The sequence below is a fragment of the Nilaparvata lugens genome, chromosome 11 (assembly GCF_014356525.2).
Source record: "Nilaparvata lugens isolate BPH chromosome 11, ASM1435652v1, whole genome shotgun sequence".
NCBI classification, from domain to species: domain Eukaryota; kingdom Metazoa; phylum Arthropoda; class Insecta; order Hemiptera; family Delphacidae; genus Nilaparvata; species Nilaparvata lugens.
In genome coordinates, this window is record NC_052514.1 from 17,601,456 (window position 1) to 17,626,691 (window position 25,236).

The 25,236-nt window shown below is 32.8% G+C and overlaps 1 protein-coding gene across 2 annotated transcripts; it reads left to right on the top strand.

Annotated features, from left to right (window-relative positions):
* On the top strand, positions 1-24,930 carry LOC111048095. Of its 2 annotated transcripts, XM_022333942.2 has the most exons (12): positions 1-952; positions 4,903-5,106; positions 6,620-6,767; positions 9,226-9,264; positions 10,415-10,631; positions 15,694-15,733; positions 18,044-18,229; positions 19,984-20,170; positions 20,579-20,756; positions 21,154-21,223; positions 22,204-22,250; positions 24,574-24,928. In XM_022333942.2, exons 1-12 carry the CDS (start codon positions 858-860, stop codon positions 24,609-24,611), a joined length of 1,449 nt encoding a protein of 482 aa, XP_022189634.2. In that variant the 5' UTR covers positions 1-857; the 3' UTR covers positions 24,612-24,928. The 2 variants fall into 2 exon arrangements, with proteins under 2 accessions (XP_022189634.2, XP_039293666.1); XM_039437732.1 differs by lacking the exon at positions 22,204-22,250 and having other exon boundaries at positions 24,574-24,930.
* Positions 24,931-25,236: the final 306 nt, after the last annotated feature.

Consider the following 25,236-nt stretch of genomic DNA (forward strand, 5'->3'; position numbering starts at 1 on the left):
TCATTCTTGGTTATAAATAAAGGCAAGTAGGTAGTAGGAAGTGGTATTGTGTTGTCTGACACAATACTAGTTGTTATTCATTCTATATTGTTCAAGTAAAATATCCACAAGAAAACCCGGGCCACACTTATCATGCAGCGTTCCGATCCTACTCAAGTCTGATTCTTCTGTGGGTCAGATTATAATATTACTGACATGTGTAGCTTGCTCCTATTCTAGGTACATTGGCTTGCCCCATTCCGGCCCGTTGTCATTCATTATGTGATCAGTTCAGAGTGGTATTTACAAAATACCAGTGGTGGCTGATAAGTGAGGCCCGGGCTCAAGTCATAGTTTTGAAGGATTTATTGAAATGAACAAACATCATAAACAGAAATGAATTGTAAATATTCAATAATATGAATATAATATATAAAAACCCTAAGGATTTCATGTTAGTATATTATCTTATTACAATCTTTTTCATTGAACTTTCGTAGAGATAAATCAGTTTTTTCTCTGGGGATATTATTCTTAAACAGTAATGAAAAATCCAATTCTCACATTGAGTGACAAACTCATCGATTTATTGAATTCGCTTCGCTTATTTCAATTGCTTTGGAAGCAATAGAAATGTTTGTTCAATTTCAGAGATACATCAAGTGATATTGAATAGAATTTAGGAATTAATAGGGTAGGCCTACTGTTTCGGGTACATGTAGACAAGAAACATCAGGCATCATAAATGCGCAAATTAACTATCATGATCAAACAATATGACAGGAACTATTCATGACATCAACTATTATAACACGAACAATTCAATCTAAAAGCTCGTACACTTCTGTTAACAACTAATTCTCCTATTCCACTCACTGATGCTATTTACTAAGAGTATAGTCTTCATGTTCTCAAGAATAATGAGAATTTTCCTCGCAGTATTATTCTTCCATGCCATTTTTGGGAAAAGTGGGTTAGTATCCATATTTTTTATTTAGATTTTAATGTATTATGAGAGTGTGGTTGGGATACCTCACCGTTGCTATCTTATTGAAAACAATAAAAGATCCTGAATTATTTTTGATCAATACAATAAACTAATATAATACAAAATGTATGAATTCAGGCTACTTATTTTTATTTGTAAAATATAATTATAGTACCCTTTTTTGAAGAAATAATATATTAAAAATAGAAATTATAACAACTAGCTAGTTTCAGTGATCCGCACCATCTTCAGGTTTTAAAAAATAAATTTCAAATAGGGCTAAACGTTTTATTAGTAAAAACGTTTATTAGTGAAACGTTTATTAAAAATTTATTTTTTAAAACCTGAAGAAGGTGTGGATCACTAAAACTAGTTGTTATAATTTGTAATCTATTATTTCATTAATTTCAAGAAAGGGTAGGCCTACTATAATTCTACCGGTATTTTATGAATATTAATGTATAATATTAACATTAGAAATTACAATAATTATTTTCAAAATATATAGGCTAATATATATATAGCATATAACAGAAGACACTTTAAAGTTTTTAATATAAATTAAAACAGGAGACACAAGATATAGATTGAAAACACTAAAAAACTTACATTAGAAATGGGGAAATTTTCGGGAACTGAGTTCCCTTCCTCAACCGAGCAGACTCAAAGACTGCTCGGTTGACTCAAAGACAGAGTCTGCTCGGTTCCCGAAAATTTCCCCATTTCTAATGTAAGTTTTTAAGTGTTTTCAATCTATATCTTGTGTCTCCTGTTTTAATTTATAATATATATATTAATGTATTAATAATATAATTAATGTATTCATATATATATATATATATATATATTATATATATATATATATATATATATATTATATATATATATATATATATGAATACATTCTATTGCCAGAGTTCTGAAAGAAAATAATTGTGTTCAAAACTTCCTCCAAACAGTTTTTAACAGTCATTAAAACCGAAGTTTGTGCTTTGGCAGGGAACCATAATGAGAAACTGCAGGTTACAAAAACTCATTATCGTCTATCGGTCTATGAATTTTTTAGTGGAGGTAGGGAATGAATTTCCTGGCTGGATTTTCAATTTTTGGTTAGGAGAGGGAAGGCATGATTCTCTTGAGTAATTCTAAACCAATGAATGAGGAAAAATTTTGAGAAAATAATTTAAATATGATTATTTACAGCAACATTCGAAAAAAAACTATCCATTATAAATAAAGTTTTCAAATGAATCAAACAATGTGATGTATTTTCCAATTTTCACTTATTCATTACAATGTTAAAAGTTTTTCACAAAAATCAAATTTTCCGGAAAATCATGTATCTCCACAAATATCTAAATCTCATCAGTAAAATCATCACCTTATAATAGTATCATATAGAAAAGATTGCATAAGTAATGCTATTTTTGCTAATTAATGATACGTAGGTACCGTACTGAGTGTATAGAAATGAAAAGTAGTATAGCTAATCAAGTCATATTCCAGTATACGAGATGTAGGCTGAGTGAAAATATACATCTAATTTCACTTTCTAGTCTTTCATCCTGCTAGTTAATTAATCAACTTGAAGACTTTCATAACGACATAGCATTCTAATTTTGGTAAAATACAGTTACAGTGTCCAGTCAAATGGTCGTTTTTCAGGAAACAGCCCCGAAAGAATTTTTCTCGACGGTTCTATATGTATTTTGGGGCGCTGAATTCGAATCTGAAATTTGTATTTTGGCTGCAGGACATGATTTTCTATTTCAGCGCCCCAAAATACATACAGAACCGTCGAGAAAAATTCTTTCGGGCTGTTTCCTGAAAAACGACCATTTGACTGGACTACTACTACAAAAGATCAATTGGATTTTAAAAAATCATAATTAGTCTACCGTACTGAAGTACTCATTCAAAATAAATTATCTTTACACAAATTGAAAGAGAAAATTCCAAAGATTTTCTACAATAAATACCTTTGAGCCCCTATAGTTGACAAGGCAAAATTTCAAATAGGGCTAAACGTTTTATTAGTAAAAACGTTTATTAGTGAAACGTTTATTAAAAATTTATTTTTTAAAACCTGAAGAAGGTGTGGATCACTAAAACTAGTTGTTATAATTTGTAATCTATTATTTCATTAATTTCAAGAAAGGGTAGGCCTACTATAATTCTACCGGTATTTTATGAATATTAATGTATAATATTAACATTAGAAATTACAATAATTATTTTCAAAATATATAGGCTAATATATATATAGCATATAACAGAAGACACTTTAAAGTTTTTAATATAAATTAAAACAGGAGACACAAGATATAGATTGAAAACACTAAAAAACTTACATTAGAAATGGGGAAATTTTCGGGAACTGAGTTCCTTTCCTCAACCGAGCAGACTCAAAGACTGCTCGGTTGACTCAAAGACAGAGTCTGCTCGGTTCCCGAAAATTTCCCCATTTCTAATGTAAGTTTTTAAGTGTTTTCAATCTATATCTTGTGTCTCCTGTTTTAATTTATAAATATATATATTAATGTATTAATAATATAATTAATGTATTCATATATATATATATATATATATATATATATATATTATATATATATATATATATATATATATATATATATATGAATACATTCTATTGCCAGAGTTCTGAAAGAAAATAATTGTGTTCAAAACTTCCTCCAAACAGTTTTTAACAGTCATTAAAACCGAAGTTTGTGCTTTGGCAGGGAACCATAATGAGAAACTGCAGGTTACAAAAACTCATTATCGTCTATCGGTCTATGAAATCAAAAAATATATATGGAATCGATGTAAATTTTTTAGTGGAGGTAGGGAATGAATTTCCTGGCTGGATTTTCAATTTTTGGTTAGGAGAGGGAAGGCATGATTCTCTTGAGTAATTCTAAACCAATGAATGAGGAAAAATTTTGAGAAAATAATTTAAATATGATTATTTACAGCAACATTCGAAAAAAAACTATCCATTATAAATAAAGTTTTCAAATGAATCAAACAATGTGATGTATTTTCCAATTTTCACTTATTCATTACAATGTTAAAAGTTTTTCACAAAAATCAAATTTTCCGGAAAATCATGTATCTCCACAAATATCTAAATCTCATCAGTAAAATCATCACCTTATAATAGTATCATATAGAAAAGATTGCATAAGTAATGCTATTTTTGCTAATTAATGATACGTAGGTACCGTACTGAGTGTATAGAAATGAAAAGTAGTATAGCTAATCAAGTCATATTCCAGTATACGAGATGTAGGCTGAGTGAAAATATACATCTAATTTCACTTTCTAGTCTTTCATCCTGCTAGTTAATTAATCAACTTGAAGACTTTCATAACGACATAGCATTCTAATTTTGGTAAAATACAGTTACAGTGTCCAGTCAAATGGTCGTTTTTCAGGAAACAGCCCCGAAAGAATTTTTCTCGACGGTTCTATATGTATTTTGGGGCGCTGAATTCGAATCTGAAATTTGTATTTTGGCTGCAGGACATGATTTTCTATTTCAGCGCCCCAAAATACATACAGAACCGTCGAGAAAAATTCTTTCGGGCTGTTTCCTGAAAAACGACCATTTGACTGGACTACTACTACAAAAGATCAATTGGATTTTAAAAAATCATAATTAGTCTACCGTACTGAAGTACTCATTCAAAATAAATTATCTTTACACAAATTGAAAGAGAAAATTCCAAAGATTTTCTACAATAAATACCTTTGAGCCCCTATAGTTGACAAGGCAGGTAGTAACTGTATACTAGTGAACTCTTTTACTCATTATGAACGGAGAGCTTTCAACTCAACTCAAAACTGAGAACCTTCGATTATGATATCCATGATTTATCTTGGAAACACTCAATCTGCGTAAATTTTGATAAAATCCACGAATTCTATTACAGGGTAGCTGCAGCAGATGGTTACGAATATGCATGGACCATGAATAGTTATTTGAGAGTTCATCACAGGGACTTCGAATACGAGTTGACTGAAGAGAAAGACATATTTGGATCGGTAGTAAGCCTTAATAACCAAGTCGAAACCCCGTTTTTGAGACTGGGAGAGTTTTATACAGAGGTTTTGGCCTCTAGACGTCATAAATCAACGTAAGTTAGCTGACAGCAAGGTACTTAGAATACATAATTATTCTATGTACATTGGCTGACAGTAGAAGGTTTCATGATTTTCTATCAGGTACCTACCTCTATTTTACTGCTTATATCCATTGCCTCTAAAAAAAAGGTGCACTCACACAACCTTCCTTGCCGTTATGAAAATTGATCAACTGACGCTAGTGTTCCCGCGCATCTCAAGTCTACTTTTCTAAGATCTAAGCCAGCTGGTGACAGGACAATAGCGCTGCAGACACACGAAGTCTGCTATCTCTTCATAGTGAATGATTTAATAGAATCAACAGTTGCTAACAGTTTACAATTGAATAATCTTATTTTCTCTAATTTCGAGCTTATTTTCAATTTTAGGTGAAAATGCTACTGAACATTAATTGTAGAGATTTTTATGCTCAATCTTTTCCACTTAAAGTTTTTTGTTTAAATTGTATCTGAAGCCTGATAATTGAGAATCTAAAATCAAACTTTGCATAGATGGTGCAGTGCTCTTGAAATTTTTACAGATATGGGACTAGTGGCAGTTGATAGAGCTTATCAATGACTTTTTTAGGTATAAATAAGATCAAAATCGTTGGAGCCGTTTTCGAAAAAATCGCGAAAACCCTTTTTTTGACAACATTTTCGCCATTTTAGCCGCCATCTTGAATCGCATTTGATCGAAATTGTTCGTGTCGGATCCTTATAGTGTAAGGACCTTAAGTTCCAAATTTCAAGTCTTTCCGTTAATTATGAGGTGAGATATCGTGTACACAGACGCACATACACTCATACACAAACACACACACACACACACACACACACACACACACACATACAGACCAATACCAAAAAAAAAAACACTTTTTTGGACTCAGGGGACCTTGAAACGTATAGAAATATAGTAATTGGGGTACATTAATTTTTTTCGGAAAGCAATACTTTCCTTACCTATGATAATAGGGCAAGGAAAGTAAAAACCACAATAAATATATTTTAGTACCCAGAAGCTGAAAAAATAATTACGGTATGTATACAGTGATAAATTGATAGCAACCAAAAAACGTATAAATTAACAATAGTTTTACACCCATAATGATATATCATAATAATTATTAGGTATTGTAAATATGGATGTAAAACTTATTTGTCTTAAACAATTTCATTCTGAACTCTTCAGTTCTGAATTTTCCAATTCAGAAATCAGTTGATAGTCAAGTTATATAATATAACCATTGTACTTACTATAACTCTTGTTATGGTAATAATAATTTTAACTAGTAGTTCTGTAAACAGTAGACCTCACGCATTTTTCTCATCCACAAGTATTTGATGTCACCTGTTTGAAATGCTAACAAAAACTCTGTTCACGTTTGAATTTGTATTTCGTATGATAATTCATAATCTTACTACATTATCAAACAGTTATAAATGTACACTACAATGAAATGATGCTACCCTACTTATTTTTTTAATGACTGTTCTAATCATGGTATAATTTTTTTTTCAATAGGTGTAAGAGACTACCAAATGATGCTCATCTCGACGAATACAACACAAAATTACATATTTATGGAGATGGAAAAGACGGTTTTGATGCTGATATATTATCATACTTCACGTTTTTTGAGAGAGAAGTGTGGGAGTGTGATGCGATACATGTAAGAGATTGATTTTTATCAACTTTGAAATCTTTATAGGCTATGTAAAAGCGAAATGGTTCTGATTCATTCACTCACTCATTCATGATCAACAGAACTAAAAAAATCTGGTGTGGCGCACTCATACAACTTTCCTTGCCGTAATGAAGATTTCCATTATCATTTTCGCCATTTTAGCCGCCATCTTGAATTTCGTGTCAAATCCTTATAGTGTAAGGACCTTAGGTTTCAAATTTCAAGTCATTCCGTTAATTGGGAGATGAGATATCACACACAGATCAATACCCAAAAACCACTTTTTTGGACTCAGAGGACCTTGAAACGTATAGAAATTTAGAAATTGGGGTAGGCCTACCTAAATTTTTTTTGGAAAGCAATACTTTCCTCACCTATGGTAATAGGGCAAGGAAGGTAAAATGTACAGTATTGATCCAAATTCGCTCAAATTTGGCTTGTAAAAAATTATTATTAAAAGGCGCACTAAGAACGGATTTGAAAAAATCCAAAGATACGCCCAAAATCTGCGTTTTCTCAATAAATGATTAACAGAAAATTTTCAAATTTAATACAAAAGTTCAGCTAGGGTCTTTGGATTTTGGGTCAAAAATTTCGTCTTTGGAGGACTTCAGAAATTATGCCAATTACACACTCAAGAGTGTGTAATTGTTGCAGTTTTACGGCGTTTTCCTAGCATTCTCCAACATTTTTTCTAAGTTTTCTCTGATTTTTCAAGAACTAATTGAGAGAAAAGTTCAAAATTTAGTACACAGGTTCAGCTAAGTTGAAAACAATGTCATTAAAGGTGTTGTTGTTATAAAGGCCTTGAAAAGGCGGTTTTTTGCATTTTTAGCTTTGTCGAGAACAAAAATAAACTTAACAAGTTTAGATCTGTTGGTGCTACAGTCGAGGTTCAACTAGAGTCTAGAGAGATTACCCTAAGTAGAGAGATCTTCAAGATTCTGCCAAAAGATTTTCAGGGATGACTGAACTTGAAAGTCAAAATTTCAAGTTCTGTTTGGCTGATAGCCAACTTAAATCGACGTTTTGCATCGTTTTCATGCGTGGTCTCAGTCAACTGGTGATTGAATCGAGCCTAAAAATCTGTATTTGACGGTAGGAAGCAAGCAAGATATGTTGTTCGATTACAATCTTACTCATTCAAGTGGCGTTTTTAGAGAGGGCCTTTTCTCACCCTCCAAATGGAGCATCTGGTATAAATATGGTACATATAGAGGAAAAGGTTCGGAAAAAAATTGTGACCCCGCAGCTCCATTTAGGGTAGTAAGGTGGTAGTGGGAAGTAAACATAATATCAAATATGACTCATTCATAAGTACAATATAAACAATAAATTTTGAACCGCCTTGACGAGTCGAGAAGATTGCATGAGCTGTAGTACGGTAGCCTACGAGAAGATTCGATCATTTTGTTAAAAGTAATGAGTCTGTGAAATTTTGAACCTTGATGTGTTCTTATGCGCGCCTCTCCACTACGAAATACTGAAAGTAAGTGAATCTAACGGGTGATTCTCATATAGAACATGATCTTATGAACTTATATCATTGTGCGAAATCTCAATCTGAGGACAATGATGTAAGTGATGATGGTTGAAGCTAAAAATGAGGTGTTTTCTTATTACAAGGAGCATCATCATCGATCAATAATTGTACATGAAAATCTATGATAGGGCGCTCTATCTGGTCTCACGTTGTAGAGCACAAAATAAATTACGCCCTGAGGTATTCTAAATTATTCATTTATTTAAATGGTGAAAATCTAAAATATATTGTTAATTGAAAACTGTAATTCAGATAATTGATTTTTTCTTAAAATTTTACTTATTTTTGAAAAATTTTTACTCCGTAGGCTACTCATACAAGATAGATAGCTCCGAATGATTTTATTCTATTCAAAATTTCTTAATCTAAAAACAAGCGACAGCGAATTTTTCTGTCCGATGATTGGACTTGGCGGGAATAGTTATAAACTGGAAAATCAACTGAAAATCTATAGCACAAGGAAATTTTGAATGAAAAAGTTGGTTCTGGACTTCTCTTATGTACCCAAACAATATTTTAAGACATCAGAAATACAATATTGCAAACACTCCCCCTTTCTCATGTCTATATTGACTGGCCTATCAGTACAATATTCGAAATAACAGCCAATGGTTACAGCCAATAACATGAGAAACAATGGTCCAAAAAATAATTAATACAAAAGCAAAATTATTTCTGAAATTCTCATAAAATATCATTCACTCTCGTACATGCACATGAAGCTCTCCGATTGGCTTTTTTCCGAACGCCAACCCAATCATCCAATCGAAAAGCTTCTTGTCCTGTAGTGCCATAAAAATAAAATGCCTAGTGTGTGTTGGCCCTTAGTTTATCTGACTCAAGCCAAAAATCATCTTTAATTGATGAATTATATTGTCTTATTCTTGTTTTTTTTTGCAGGTCAGTGGACTAAAAAACTTATTCACAAAAACTGCAGAGGTAAGACTTTTTCAAAAATGTTATGATACATTAATAATATAGATAATAGATAATACAGATATATAGATATTACATATCTTATTAAAATGTATGAATTCAGGGCTACTTATCTTCATTTATAAAATAGAATTATAGTACCTTTTTTGAAATTAATAAAATGATAGATTAAAAATACAAGTTATAACAACTAGTTTCAGTGATCCACTCCATCTTCAGGTTTTAAGAAAACCTGATTTAAAATTTATTAAAAATAATTAATAAATAATAATAAAAAATAATATTAATAGATATGATAAATAAATTAATAGATTTAAAATATTAATTATTTTATTAATTTCAAAAGGGTAGGGTACTATAGTTCTATTTTATAAATATTACATGTAAGTATTACTTGGTAATATAAATAGATAGATAAGTCTCAATGGTAGTCTACTGAAAAATAAAAAGAATTTATCGGTGAATAATAGTTTTGTATACAAAATATAAAAACATTTTCTCATAAACTATATATTGTAATTAATGAAATAATGAAGAACACAAATAGAAATTGTGACAATTTTTTTTGTTTCTTATTATGGAAAAGTATGACCTAATACATACAGTATACAGTATACTACCTTTGACTATAGACAGAAGTCAAATAGTCAAAGATACTGCAGTATAATGTGTTGTAATCAACTTTTCTAATGTAATAATCAACTTAAAATTATAGGAGTTTTCGAACCTTATAAAACTTTATGACAATATGAATAATGCGATGGGATATGATTAAAATTAAAAAGTTGAAGTTGGCTGATTACGACAATTTTCAGGAAAATCTCCAAAAGCAAGGACGATAGTCTTCCTCAGGGCGAGGCCACCCGAGCGTTTTTTCAGACGAATTCTAATAGCTATAACTCTTGTTCGATCCTCAATCATCAATCTAAACATCCAAATTCTCAAACAGGATTGCAAGTCGGAGATCACATAAAATTGGTTGATTTTAAGTCGGTTAGCTTTATTTGAAAAGGATCTTAAGTAAGTGTGACAAATCCTCTTGCAAAACGGTCAATGGATTTCTTATTAATAGATTTTAAAGTTAATAATTTTCGAAGAGGATTTACACAATTAGCATTCACTATGAATGTGACTTGATAATTTTTTCAAGCAGGATTCGAAGTCGGCAAAACCGCCAATCAAATTCTACAGAATTGTTAATGGAATGCATGGAATTCGTCCAATCAATAAAGTATTCTACTTCGATGGAGTTGAAGTAATGCGAGATGCATGTCCAGTACAGACGGCACATGATTTATCCAGCCTACAAACAATTACATTCCGAGAAATAAAATACATTGATCCATCAAGCAGAAAAACAGTGCGTTATTGTAAGTGACTCAGATGAATTTCCAAAATTGTATTTGAATAATAAGATCTGCATTTATTAAATCTAATATATATATACTTTTCCACATTTTATAATGTTAACTTTTAATTTAAGTCATTATTGATTAAGATTTTTGTAATCGAAACTTTCCACACACAAGCTCTGCTTTCGTGGTGCTTACATTCATACATTCAATTTTTTCTTACAAAAACTTTGATGTATTAAATGTTAATATAAGTGGATAGTAATATGTATTATAGCTTTGTAGCTATAAGTATATATAACCTATTGAAATTGTCTTATCTATATTGTTTTTGTATTGGTAAATGTATATTTTCAACTCATAAATGAATGTAAGACAGCCGATTATATATCGATTTATCAAGCAGAAACGCAGTGCGTTATTGTAAGTGACTCGGATGAATTTCCAAAATTGTCTTTGAATATTATTTTCAAGTTGTCAGCATCCTATGGTTTTGTGGGGAGCATTTTGAATAGACGTCGACTTAAATAAATCAAAGGGTCATTCTGATTGTGGTTGATTTGGGAGTTATGGAGTAGCCAGTTATGGACCCCCAGGAAAGGGGTCCAGGAGTCATCCCTTAGAAAATTTTAAATACCTACATTGCAGCAAACCTGTACATTTCACACTGACATTATTGTTTTTAAATCTTTACACTACATTTCATCAAACTGTGTAAGTAAATCGGGAAGTTAGAGGAGAACATCGGTGCAAAAAATAGCAGCACCAATATGTTGTTAGTTACTGCTTTATTGTGATGTGTTAAGTTGGGACTACCCCCTTCTTTTCTGTTATTGAGTTATAACATTACTGTATCCAGGCTAAATAATAAAAACAATATTTTTCATACAGTTCAGTCAACGAAGACAAAAAACAGGGTTTAGTTCAATAAATAATCAAGGGTGAGCCGAATTTTTGCAGGGTGTCAGTATACATAGGTAGTACAAACGATAGCCTAGAACTGCAAAGCCGGGATCCCTTTATGCTAGAGAATTGAATTCGGTCTCAAATTGTGGACCAGTATTCTTTCTTTCACGTACATTAAATTAAATTACGAATAAATCGTTTTGAAATTAGTTACGTAAGTTTATAAAGAAGCCGAAGATTTCAAGAAATTGATCCTTCCTCCAAAGCTTAATCAAACGGAGTGGATGGAGACAAATTTGAGAGAACAGGGCTTAAAGAGAATAAAATTCCCTACAATTCTATACTGATTAGGAATTTCCTTTTTTCTTTTTTCATCAATATGGATGAGGAAACGCATCCGCTCTAGTAAGTGGGCGATGATTAACTGAAAAATAATGAAGAAATAGGAAAATAAAAATTTCTCTCTGTTTAATTACTTTTCCATGGTGAGTCCATTCTTGGTGGAATTAATTGAAGTTTGGAGAGGAGAAATTTCTGCACAAACTGGTTTTATTAAAAAAAATATTTTGTATATTTTCGAAATGTGATTCATTAGAGTAAAACTGTGCATTGAAACATAAACATAACTGAAATTTTCCAATACTGGCACTTTTCAATAATTCCGATTGGTGAATCATGCTAAGTGAATAATATTTGATAATTTTGAATAATCATGAATATTATGATGAGTTTATCAGTACGGTAGTTTTTAGGATCACAGCGCAGGAGCATCGGGCTACTTTTTCGCTCTTTCTCTCACACAATATTAGCTCACAAGCTTTCTGTGGGATCTGGTAGCACTGAGGGCTTACTAATTCATAAGAGTAATGCTTGAATCCAAGTTTTGTAAAGACTAGCGATTTTTTTCATAGTCCAGCGAACCAAGTGTAGACTCTTCTCCTTGTGTGAGGCTACTTCTCTTTTCTTTATCCCTGAAAAGCATTGCTCGCGATGATTCAGACTCACAAACTGCTGGCGCTTGAAATATTATTGGTGCATCTACTGTACTTGGAATATTTATTTTTTCAATAATTGTGAGACAGATAAACGTTATAAGTGAACTACCTGCATACTTGAATAACTTAATTTTAGAACTTCGTTAAAGCTTCATTGTACTAGGCTATAGTAAAAATCGATTGTGGCCTTACCTTAGTTGAATATATAACTAGATAAAAAACCTCCCCCAAAATCGTAGTGATAGGGGCTCAGCCTCCCAAAATCAATCTCCATTTTCAGAAAACAATGTTTAGTAAGAACAATTTGCCCCCTATGGGTTGGGGGAACTCTGAGTCGAACATCGTACTCAAGAATTTGTTGAAAACCAGAATACACCCACAGTGTCCCTGCTTGTCGTAGGAGGCGTCTAAAAGGAACCCCTTTTCCTAAGTCCTTCTTCTCCTTCTTATATTATGCTTTTGAACTTTTCTTCTCTAGAATGGCAATTTTTCCATTGACTTAGCTTTGTGCCATACTTTCTTTCTTTTTCTTCTCCGGCCATCCCAAGCTGTGATGTGGACCGTGCTGATGGGTGGTGCTTTTATATGGTGTCTCTAACTCTCTAACGGTGCCTGCCGGATACCAGGTGCCCTCCTGTAGTATTTAGCCTTGCCTGGACATGCGGGGCTTTGTCTGGGTTGACTCCACTTCCCTAGCTGTTTGTGGTAACCTCATGAACAAACGAAACCCCAAGGCAACACCAGATGTTGCCTTCTCTTCAAATCCATCGGGAACTGCCCCATCAGGGCAGGTTCCTCAATCTGAAATGGGTGCTTCAGGAACACAGGAGGTTCCGTAGAGGCTATCAACATTGAATAGGCTTCTACTAATCACAACATGGATGACGTAAGAAGCTCAACCACACAATCCCAACTGGAGACGAAGGATGTGCTTCTCAGACCACTTCTCAAAGAAGGGCGGCCATTCAGGCGAAACTTCTTGGAAGAGGTGAGGCTTTTAACCCTGCAAAGTTTCGGAGAGGCAAAAATAAAAAGCCCAAGAGACTAGAGATGAGTGAAACTTCAGGCACGAATGTGGGTCAAGAGGCTGAGTCGAGAGTGGCCGGTCGCTAGGCGCCCTAGAGGCAATTTAGTGACCCCTCCCTCAGCGGAAGGACTTACAAAAAAGGGTCAGGAGTAGAACTCACATAGGTCACGAGTTTGCGGGTGGAGAGACCAGACCTCACCACTGCTTAAGAAAGGGCGGCCTTTTAGGCAAAACTTCTTGGTAGAGGTAAGGCTTTTGTCCCTGCAAAAAATAAAATACCCAAGAAACCAGAGATGGGTGAAACTCCAGGCACAAATGTTGGTCAAGAGGCTGAGTCACGGGTGACCAGGTGCCCAAGAGACAATTTGACGACCCCTCCCTAAGCAGAAGGACCTACAAAGAAGGCCAGGAGTGGAACTAACATAGGTCACGAGGACTAATCAGTCTGAAGAGACTGCCAAGCATATCACACTGGATTGTAATAAGAGATAGTCATTGTTCTGTTGCATTATGAAAACCGTAACATAGTAAATTTATAATTATCAATTTTCTACATAAATAGAGTTTATTTCTTGTGTAGAGCGTAGCGCTCCTACTACTCTAAAGTCTTTAAATTATCTTTATTTTAAGAGAAGTGCACTCCAATAGGGCTTATGCCTAGGTGTGCCCATCTTTATTTCGCTTTATGTTTTTGCCCTCTAAAGCAAAACAGAAAATGTTAAAATAAGTTGTTTTCCATAGTGGATTTTCATTAGTATTTTTTTCATTATATTTTCATTAGTATTTTAGTACAATGTTTTGTAATAATATTTTGTGCGAAATAAATTAATTTTTGAATTTGAATTTGATTGCGAGAAACTAGGGGCAAGAAGAAGGGTTCTATTTGGCTGCAAGCAACCAGGTTATGGATGGGATGTTAGTATAGGAAAAAACTCCTGGATCTTGTAAAGGACACAGGTATTGGTTTGCCCAATAACGTTCTTGGGAACACAATAAGCTCCGGTTGACGTGTGGGGTTCTTTGAACCTTTTGATCCCTTCATAAGATGCATATATAAATACATACAATAACAAATTTCTTAGAAATTGTCGAGGTAGTGGCTCATCAGCGCACCAATCAACCTCCAATTTTCGTAAAAAAATTTCTTTGCAATTGTTGAGGTAGGAGCGCAGTCCTCCAATCAATTTCCATCTTTATTGCAAATTATAGCAGGTGACCCATGATCCACAAGCGTCTGTTTTAAGTACTTGATAAACTGAAAACTTGAGGAACTGAATTCTTGAAGAACTGATCCTTGGTAAATTAGGAATCTATATTCAAAATTTCAAGTTAATCAGTTCAATAGTTCAGACGTGATGATGTGTCATTCGTGAATTTCTTATCCCGTACATGTCAATTCTTCCTTTATTATATTAACAAAGGGACTGAATCAATCTTCATTTTTCTTTATTGATCCATACAATAAGTAAATCAAAATGATAGGGTGAGAAAAAATAAGGTAACCTTGTGCTATCCCTCTGACAAATTTAGATAAGGAAACACATACGGTAGTCCGAAATAGAGAACAGTCTTGTAGTTGTTCACTTCACAAAATTTTCAGTCCTTTAAATTATTTTCACAAAGTAGATTTTTTAAACTTAGAGGCTTCAAAACCAAACATAGAAAAAAATTCTTCTAAAAATCAATCAATCTTCATTTTTTAGTAGAGAATTGGAGATGATTGGGGGTGGGGGTTGAGCCCCACCATGACAATGTTGGGGGGGCTGGAGCCCCGCCATCCCCAGTAGTCGGCGCCTTTGGCATTTTTATGTTATTCATGAGGAATGCTGGTAGTTTCAAGTGAATCTTAGGCTAATAGACAGCATATTGAGAATATTTTCTAATAGTCTTTTTAAGATCAGTGCGCCCTTAAAAAATTCAAAACTGCGCCCATTATTAGCGCTCTCTTCTTGAAATATTAAACTGGAAAAATACTGTATAGCCTACTTGAAACAAATTTCCCCCGCACCTTAATCCAATTATTTAAAAAATCAAAACATAGAAGAAAATTAGAAACGTTGCTTGAACATCAACTAAACTGCTCAATAGTGCTAGGTACGGTATATTATTATTTATCTACGATGTGATTCTTAACAATATATATTTTTTTCAGTGGGAAAGATTTATCTTACTGATGAGGATACTAAACAGAGGTGAGGTTTTAAAGAGACAGGACTATAGTCCTTTTGAAATACATTTAAGTTGTAATGCAATATCGACTGAAATAGATTCCAACAGAAATTTAAGTCTAGTTTAGAGTACAGGTCAAGTTTAAATCTTTACTTCATTGCTATATTGAACTCGAAAATGTTTGTAATGGTTCTGTATTGTAGCCTATATATTGTCACGTTACTTTTGGTGGAATAACGCTTAGCCTCTTGCTTGGCGTCAATCGGTAGAGCATGAGAGTTATTTTAATAATTATAAAATCTGGTCGTGGTTTTTCTAGGATATAATCTCATTAAAATCTTCATAGGCTCAGACATGAGCTTTCACAATAATATAATACTGATAATTTATAAAAATATATATATAAATATAACTTATATCCTATAGTATTGAGGAATAAAATGAATAGTACACCATAAAAAATTTGATACATATATTAACAAATATCTCAAAATAAATCAAAGCAAAAATATATAGAGCGACAAAAAATATATAATAAAACAAGAAACGAAATCAATAAAATATCACAGATTAATAGGCCTACTATTTTTTGAGTTCTATAGCACGAAACTCTACCATGTGCTTTCACTTCATGATCATATGCATTTATCTGCATGTAGCTTTGACATCAACTTGCTGTCGCTTGTCGATTTGGATAATCCTATTTCATATATAAACTTCTCAAATCAGAGCATGATAAATTGACAAATCAATAATCAAAATATATATTTATTTCTATAGTTTCTAATATATCTCAGGGTGCAAGATTCAGCACCTGATGGAAATAGATAGATCAATTTATCTAATGAATCAGAGCTACATTATATTATTGCAAATTATATTATAAAATTAATGATCATATGAACATTTGTATTATCAGCTTAGAACTTAGTATTCTTTTTGATTGGTGTATCTTTTGATGTATGAATTGACTCGTTACTATTCAATAAAATATCTCTTATACCATTTTTAAACTTGCGCAAGTATTTTTACCAATTTCTTAATTTTTAAAACCTTTTTGACAAGCTAGCTTTTATTTTGTATTTCATTTCGAAGCACTGAGGGCGCCCTATCACTATTTCAAATATTATTCACTCACGTGCTGGATTTTCTATGAGCTGCTGATGGCGATCCAAACTCCTGGTGGTCCTGGATTATTGGTGGCCGAAGTCGTCTCTTCCAAGGGATTAAAAATATTTAAATGACTTTTGCTTTACAATAGCATCACAAAGTCTTATGAGAAAATTAATAATTCGATTTAACTTTAAGTTATTAAAAGGTACAGTAAGATATTGCGCTCTACAATTTTTGGTGACATCTCATGGTAGTGGTTGGCAGGCAAGTGGGCAAGTTCTACCTTTCTAATTCACAATTTTCACTTCCGACTTGCAAATTTACATAAAATTTTAATAATCTGTTCCTCCACCATTCAAGGCTCAAATAGTTCGGGATAATCTATTAAATTATTACCTATGTTACATCTTTGATAATTTATCTGCCTTCGGGCCATATCCAAAACATAAACTGTACAACAATAATTCATAAATTCTTATCATTTATAGAAAAATATATAAATATATTTGAATCGGCTCACTATTACCGCCTATCAATTGCTACCATTTGATTGGTGCATGCAAATTATTATAGTATACATGTGCCTAGGAACCTCCTAGGTACTTCCTTAATACATTAAATTATTTTTGTCTGGGTTTTTTAATACGTTTTTTACATGCAAAGTAATTTTCTAAAGATTATAGGTTGTTTCTCATATTACAACAATTAGCCATGTGGATTTTTTGGTTCCTCAAGTTGCATACTATTTAGTTACAATAAATTTCTGCCAATGTGTTTGGCTAGATTCTACGTTATGCGACTCAGTCGATCATTAGGTCGCCGATCAATAAATATTTTACGCCTAACCTCAAATTTTCAATATTTTATATAATATTATATAGGTAGCAGAATTATTTTCATTTCTATTCGGCCGTTATAAATTTAGCCATGGCCTGATATTATCTAATCTTTAAACATTATCATCTTTGGCGATATTAGCCTATTATTCCACTTAGACCTATAAATTTCTTCAAGAAGGAATTTTTATTTATCCATCCGAATTTCAATTCGTTACAATATGTATATGTGTATTTCGAACAAACTATTGATGATTTGTTAATTTCTATTGGATTTTATCATATAAAATATCTAATTAGATAATAAATTTACTGTATATAAACTAAATATATTATGTAATTTTATTATGTATTTTTTAAATGAGTCCATGTTCTTTCCTCTAGCATTTTCGAGACTGTTGAAGTCACGGAACCGAAATTAACTTCTGATGGAAAATATTACACAGAAGAACTCGATTATTTGGAGAAAGGGAACGTAAAAACACAGATAGTTGGAACTGAAGGAGAAACCATAAAAATAGGGAATGACAACTTCGTATCCACTCTGGGATCCGGTAAACAGGAAGCCGTGTAAGATATAGAATAACATTCTTTCAATATTCACTTATCGTATTTATATTCTTGCCAATATAAACGCAATACGCGAGCGCTAGTTTTGTAATTAATGTTCAATTATAAAACAGGTCTAGTACCTGTTTTAGATGCAAACACACAATTGGCATTTCATTTTGTTTTTGTAATAGTATTTTCTCATGTTGTCAAATTTGTATTGCTTTTATTTTGTATCTCTTAGATGTTGTTGATTTTTTTTATTTCTGCCAACAAATACACTTCACACTTCGATAAATTATACGCAAGTCACCAGAACGTAGTGCATCAAAAGATAAAGGATATCTGTAAATGCAACAGATTCATTTAATTATATCTTACATCAGAATTTCTATCAGAATTACGGAGTTACGGAGTGATACAGCAAGTCATGAACATTATTATATTTTATCACCGTTATTGATATAGCTACAACTACTGAAAATAATATGAATAAAGTAGGTGAGTTACCCTTTTTAAAAATTCATTTTACTTTTCTTAAACACATCTCACACTTCTTAAAATTATTGAAACTATTAAAACATAATAAATATGATAAGCTTTGGAAATGAAAATAAGTGATTCCTTGATAATTCAAAGAAGTGTATTGTGTTGAATGTATAGGGTACCTACCTACTATATTCGTTTTATTCTTATTACCTACAAAAAGGCAGACCTTGATATTATTTATAATAGCTAATATATTATACTATATAGCACGATTTCCAGTAACTCACTAATATTCTTGTAATTCAGTAATTATATTATTTGTAACATTCAAAGTTAATAATAATATACAACTACTCATTTGAAGAGCCTTGAAGAGCCTTGTTCTCCTCCGCAAGCCTTTTTTATGCATCTCTGTCCTGTGCTCGCTGTCTCCTCCTTCTTAACCCCAAGGATTGAAGGTCTGCCTCCACGTCGTCGAAACATGCAAGATCGACCTTATTTTCTGTGTCCCCCTGGTTAGATTAAAATCGCTCAAACTCCCAGGAATGATAGTACTTGACCAGAGGACCAGTAATATGTACCTCTAATATGTGTAGTAATATAGGCTCTAATTAGTGACTAGACCCTCTAATAATAATACCCTCTAATGTGTAGTAATATGTCATCACATTGGCGAAACTCTTTCCTATTCTGGTCTGTGATTCTTCTGATCTGAGAGTTGGGAAAGATTTTATGTTTCAGTAAATAACTCGCCCTGTATTGTAGCGAAACGTCTCATATTATAGCACGACACTTGTTAGGTCAGCCTCTATCCAATGTACCTCTATTCTAGGTACCTTACCTCTATCCATAGCCCGAATATCAACCAAATCTGGGAGATTTGCATTTTTCATATAATCCATGTACATCCGTTCCACATGGCCCAACCAACGAGTTCTAGCTCTTCTAATTTCTGTAACAATGCTTCGTTGTCCATTCAGATTATAGAGCTCATAATTTTTTCTGAGTCGCCATCTATCAGCCTCTAGCACTGGCCCATGAATTTTTCTTAGGATCTTCCTTTCCCATCGATTCAACAGTATCTTATCACAACTTTTCAACACAACGAGAATAATCCTCGATGAATAATAAGCTTATTATAAAAATAGATGAAAAGTGAACAGCGTAATATGACACTATATGTTTTACACAAAGAATATTATAGCTGTATGAGTATAAATATGCCTATGATTCTTATTTTAAAAATGATCTTATTTATTATTTTAAACTTCAACTCCTTTATTTAGCTGTGAACTGGTGAAGAACAGCGAATTGCTCTACACAGAGAACTATCTACCACGTTGTTTAGTATTAATAAACCCATCCGAAAAAGACAGGAAATTCTCTGAAATGTATGGGTTACCTCCAAAAAAATTCAATGTGAATTTCTTCTCAGTCATCAGCCAAGAATCTTGGAAGTGTTCCTGGGCAAAGGTAACAGATTTACTTTATTAAAAACGTATATTCTGAGAATATAGAAGTATACCGTACAGTTGGAATATTGTTGAATGTTGAAACCAAATGTGTTATTTTCAAAAGTTAAATAAACTGTATGATAGTTTTCAATTGCTTAGCCTATTTTTTGCATAGATGACTTTTTTGGGGGGGGGTGATTGATACAAAAATGTTGGTTATTAAAGGGGTGGGGGGTATATTACCGGCAACTGATCTGTCAGACTCACGTCATGTCGTGTCATGTCTCAATATATGCGGCATGCGGCGCTAGCCTAATAAATGCATTAGAGATTAAACCCTCGTGATTCTAGTAGAAAAGAGATCTTCCAACTTGGAGTAAGTATTTTCATTTTGAATTTGTGATACGAGAAATATTTTCATTTACAGGATAAATTCTTCATGAGAAGAGTGACAGAAGTGGTGGGGTCGATTCCAGTTGCAAAAATTGAGTATTTCAGTGGAGTGAATGTTTGGAAATACAAATTGAAAGGCAATTCTTATGGTGTAAAATTAAGGGAAATCTATTATCATACAACAGATAACGTTGAATACCAGATACGATACAGTGAGTTTCACCTTAACTGATTGAGTTTATTAAGGAAAATGTATTTTAAAATTGAAATATTATTGAAGAGACTAGAGATATTGCCAAAAAATCCACATCATTTTAATAAAAATTAATAGGAGCATGCTTTCGTGATGTGCTAACACATCATCAGCTGTAAGTAACTTTTACTAAAATAAAGTGGATTTTTTGACAATAATGTCAAGTCTCTTCAATTATGGAAAAGTTCCACAACATCGATATTCACTCTACATCATTATAATGAAATATTATTGTTGACGACTCTACCTACCTGAAAAATACCAAACTTAGCATCTCGAACTGTCATAAACTTTTATTCTTTTTAATTTCCTAATTTTTTAATTAGCCCACTATATTTTTATTCAATTTTTTCTAGATGGAATAGTGAAACTCAAGATACCTGAAATGGCAGTGAAGAGGAAGGGGAGAATTGAGCCTTATCGTTAGTAAGTATACATTTGACAGATAATGCGAATGCTTTAAATATATGTCCAATCAGAAGATTTCAGAGATTTACAAATCTAAGAATGCATTCTCCAAGGAATTCTTTAGAGGAGTTCTACAGAGATTTCAGAGTTCTACAAACAAGTCCAATTTGGTAAATAACAAATTCTTGAAAGAAACTCATGATAGGGTACGGTACGGTACCTGATAATAAGTCAAGTATTATCATTTTGCTTAAACAACAGTCTCTAATACTTATCTCAAATATCCAATGAAACCTATATCAATAGAACTAAGAACTTCTAGTACGACTGCAAGTAGTGACCAAAGAACTAAATAGCAGAAGGAAATTATTCAAAGATTGGGAATCGAACCCAATCCGGTTCTTTTCCGTTGCTCCGGTTTCAGTATTTTATCCGAATTTCCTTCTGCTATTTAGTTCTTAGGTCAATATTTGAAGTAGGAGTAGTCCTTAGATCTATTTATGTGGCTTTTATTGGATATTTGAAATATCTATTATACAATAATAATATTCCAGCAGTTAATTAACTGCAATTTTAAAAAATCTCAAACCTTGAACAACAGTCTCACAAAATCTAAAACACCATCTTATATTGTAGCATTATTGAATGTTTTCTATGGATAAATGCTTTGTAACCTTTGTCATAATGCAAAGATCATTCAACTTTAAGTTTTTTCTAGAATGTCCAATCAATTGCCTTATTTCAAAGTTTATGTCAAATTGGGTTTAATTATTTTTATTAATCTCTGATATGGATACCAAAAATTGATTTAAAAGAAATAAGAATGAAAAAAGAGATAGAAGAAAAAACCATCAATCTGGATTAATATCATAAATCAATTTTTCATTTCATGATTAAAATTCAATTTGTTATTGAATCCTGCATACTCAATGCTTTAATTTATGGTGTATATTGGAAATAGATTATTATAATAATGGTACATCCTATTTTTTTCTCAGTTTGACAGAAATTCCGGGTAAAAGATCAGGAATCCCAGTGGGGAATTGTAAGTAAGATTAATACTTATCTTCCTTTATACATACAATACCAGTAATCATCTATTCGTTTTCTGAATTTACTTGAATTTTTCAAAGAATACTGTCTACCTTATTAATTGGTTCAAATCCCAAATTTTCGTGGGTGAGTCTGCATTCCTATCAAAATAATCTCGTATCGTACTAACACACTGTAAATATATTGGAAATTATTATTATTACAGATGATAATAATAAAACTCACTTTAAGTGATAAAAGTAGCCTATATAAAATTTACTTTATTTAGACCCTAGTAATAAGAGTTGAAATACAATACAGTACCTAAACTTACTTTTTTAAATATTTACATGAAAAGTGTATTAGAAATTAATTTACAAACTAAGTCTATATAAACCGTGTTTCATTTCAGCTTAATGTTACAGAAAATGTTACAATATAGTATTGTTTATTGTTTTTGAAGGGACGGATTCAAGGATGCAAAGGTTCAAAGAACCCCACACGTCAACCGAAGCTTATTGTGTTCCCAAGTAGTATTTTAGTTAGGCAAACTAATACCTGTGTCCTTTACAAGAACCAGGAGTTTTTCCCTATGCTAACATCCCATTCATCACCTTGTCGCTATCCAGTGTGATATGCTTGGCAGTCTCTTCAGACTGATTAGTCCTTGTGACCTACGTGAGTTTCACTCCTGGCCTTCTTCGAAGGTCCTTCCGCTGAGGAAGGGATGGCCAAGTTGCCTTTAGGGCGCCTGCCACCCTTAACTCAGCCTCTTGACCCACATTTGTGCCTGGAGTTTCACCCATCTCTGGTTTCTTTGGTTTTTCTTTTTGCTCCTCCGAAACTCTGCAGGGTCAAAAGCCTCACCACTCCCAAGAAGTTTTGCCTGATTGGCCGCCCTTCTTTGAGCAGTGATGAGTTTTGGCCTCTCCACCCACAAACTCGTGACCTACGTGAGTTCCACTCCTGGCTTTTTTGTAGGTCCTTCCGCTGAAGGAGGGGTCGCCGAATTGCCTCTAGGGCTCCTGGTCACCCTCGATTCAGACTCTTGACCCACATTTGTGCCTGGAGTTTCACCCATCTCTGGTCTCTTGGGTTTTTCTTTTTGCCCCTCCGAAACTGCCCTGATGGGGCAGATCCCGTGGGTTTGAAGGCAAGGCAACTTCTGGAGTTGCCTTGGGGTCCCTCTTAGTCACCTCCTACGACAAGCAGGGATACTGTTGGTGAATTCTGGTTTTCAACACATTCTTGAGTACGATGTTCGACTCAAAGCTACCAAACCCACAGGGGGCTGCAATATAGTAATAGATTTTTGTTTGCTTTTCAAGTCAGTCACATCTTTTTCGATGCCGATGACGATGCCGTTTCGGTTGATCCGGGTTTCGATTTATCCGATTCCGGTTAACCGGGGTTTCGTTTAAACCGATTCTGGTTAACCAAGGCTCTACTTCCCTTATTAAGGAAAGTAGTAAACGAATAATTTTAAACCATTATAAGATTACATCTTACATACGGTATATAAGATGCCTCTCATCTGAGAGATCATTGGAAAGTGTTATAATATGGGTCCATTTGGTAAAGAGATTCTCTTTCAATAAATACCTTGAAAATAGGCCTGGTAATAATCCTTGATAATTTGATCTTGAACGGAAGATTTGTTTATGATCTTTCTGAATATAATTTAAAATAGGCTAATCGAATTTTAAATGGTCGTTCAAATCAGTGAATTTACTAGTATACTCACAATATTGAAGTGTATATTAAAAAAAAAAAACGTCTGAGTATTATTATCAAATCTCTAAGCGAGCAATTTCTCTATTTATATATCTGGTTATTTTTATAACTGGTAATTTTTATGTCTGGTAATTTTTATGTCTGGTTATTTTCATATCTGGTTATTTTTATATCTGGCTATTTTTATATCTGGTTATTTATGTTTAACGGATCTCGAAAACGGCACTAACGATGTTCACGAAATTTGGAACATAGTAGGCTTATGATATAAAGATTCGATTGCACTAGGTCTCATCCTTGGGAAAACTCGCTGAACGACATTAAAAGGATAATTATTCATCCTTGGCTGAAACAGCTGTGGATAGTAAAAAAGTGAGTGAGCGAGTGAGCATGTGAAAAATCAAAATATCGCATCCCCGAAATTCATAAAATGACATATAGCCAGCTGTGATATATAAATACGATCATTTTAGAGAATTGTGTTCTGTTTATCAATGAATAAAAATAACGAGCGAAGCTCGGTGCCCCGATATTGTAGTTGATGTAGGGTACCTATGTTACTTATTCATCGAATAATTTATTGATTTTTTTGTTTGTTCCAGTTCGAACTTATGATGACACAATATTGGATGTTATTTGAAAAGCCGTCAATTGACTGTTAAATACTTAATTGAATTAATAGTTACTTAGTTATTATGTAGACATAAGTTAATTATCTACCAAAATAAAAGAATTGCATTCACTGACGATCGTGATTGAAAATGTTGTAGAACTATTAAATAGGCCTATTGATTTCAATTACAAAATTTGTCGTAATACGGTAGGCCTACCTAATAAGATATTTTCTATTTAATGTTGGGAGTTAGTTATTGTTCGAGAAATAAATATTATTTTAGAACAAATGTTTAGAATCTGTTATAAACAACTGGAGAATTGCGAATACATGAAATTAATAAAAATTATTTCCTTTTTCAGTATTATTTCATAAGTACAGTATTGTACTGAAAGTAATGTCATGATGATATCAGGTTATGAATCCATTAACCCAAACATAAATCCATTGGCTTTCGGCTATATAAAAACTATCATGTCCGATTAAACAAAAGCCTGTTAAATTTCAACACTCAGAGAAGCTTTATTTTCAAAAGCTTTCACTGAATGGTTCACGTGGATTTAATCACGATTAAAGTTTAACAGGTTATTGTACAACCGGGCTTTAATAAATTATTTCATCTTCTGTAATGCTTAAAAGCTGTATAATACGA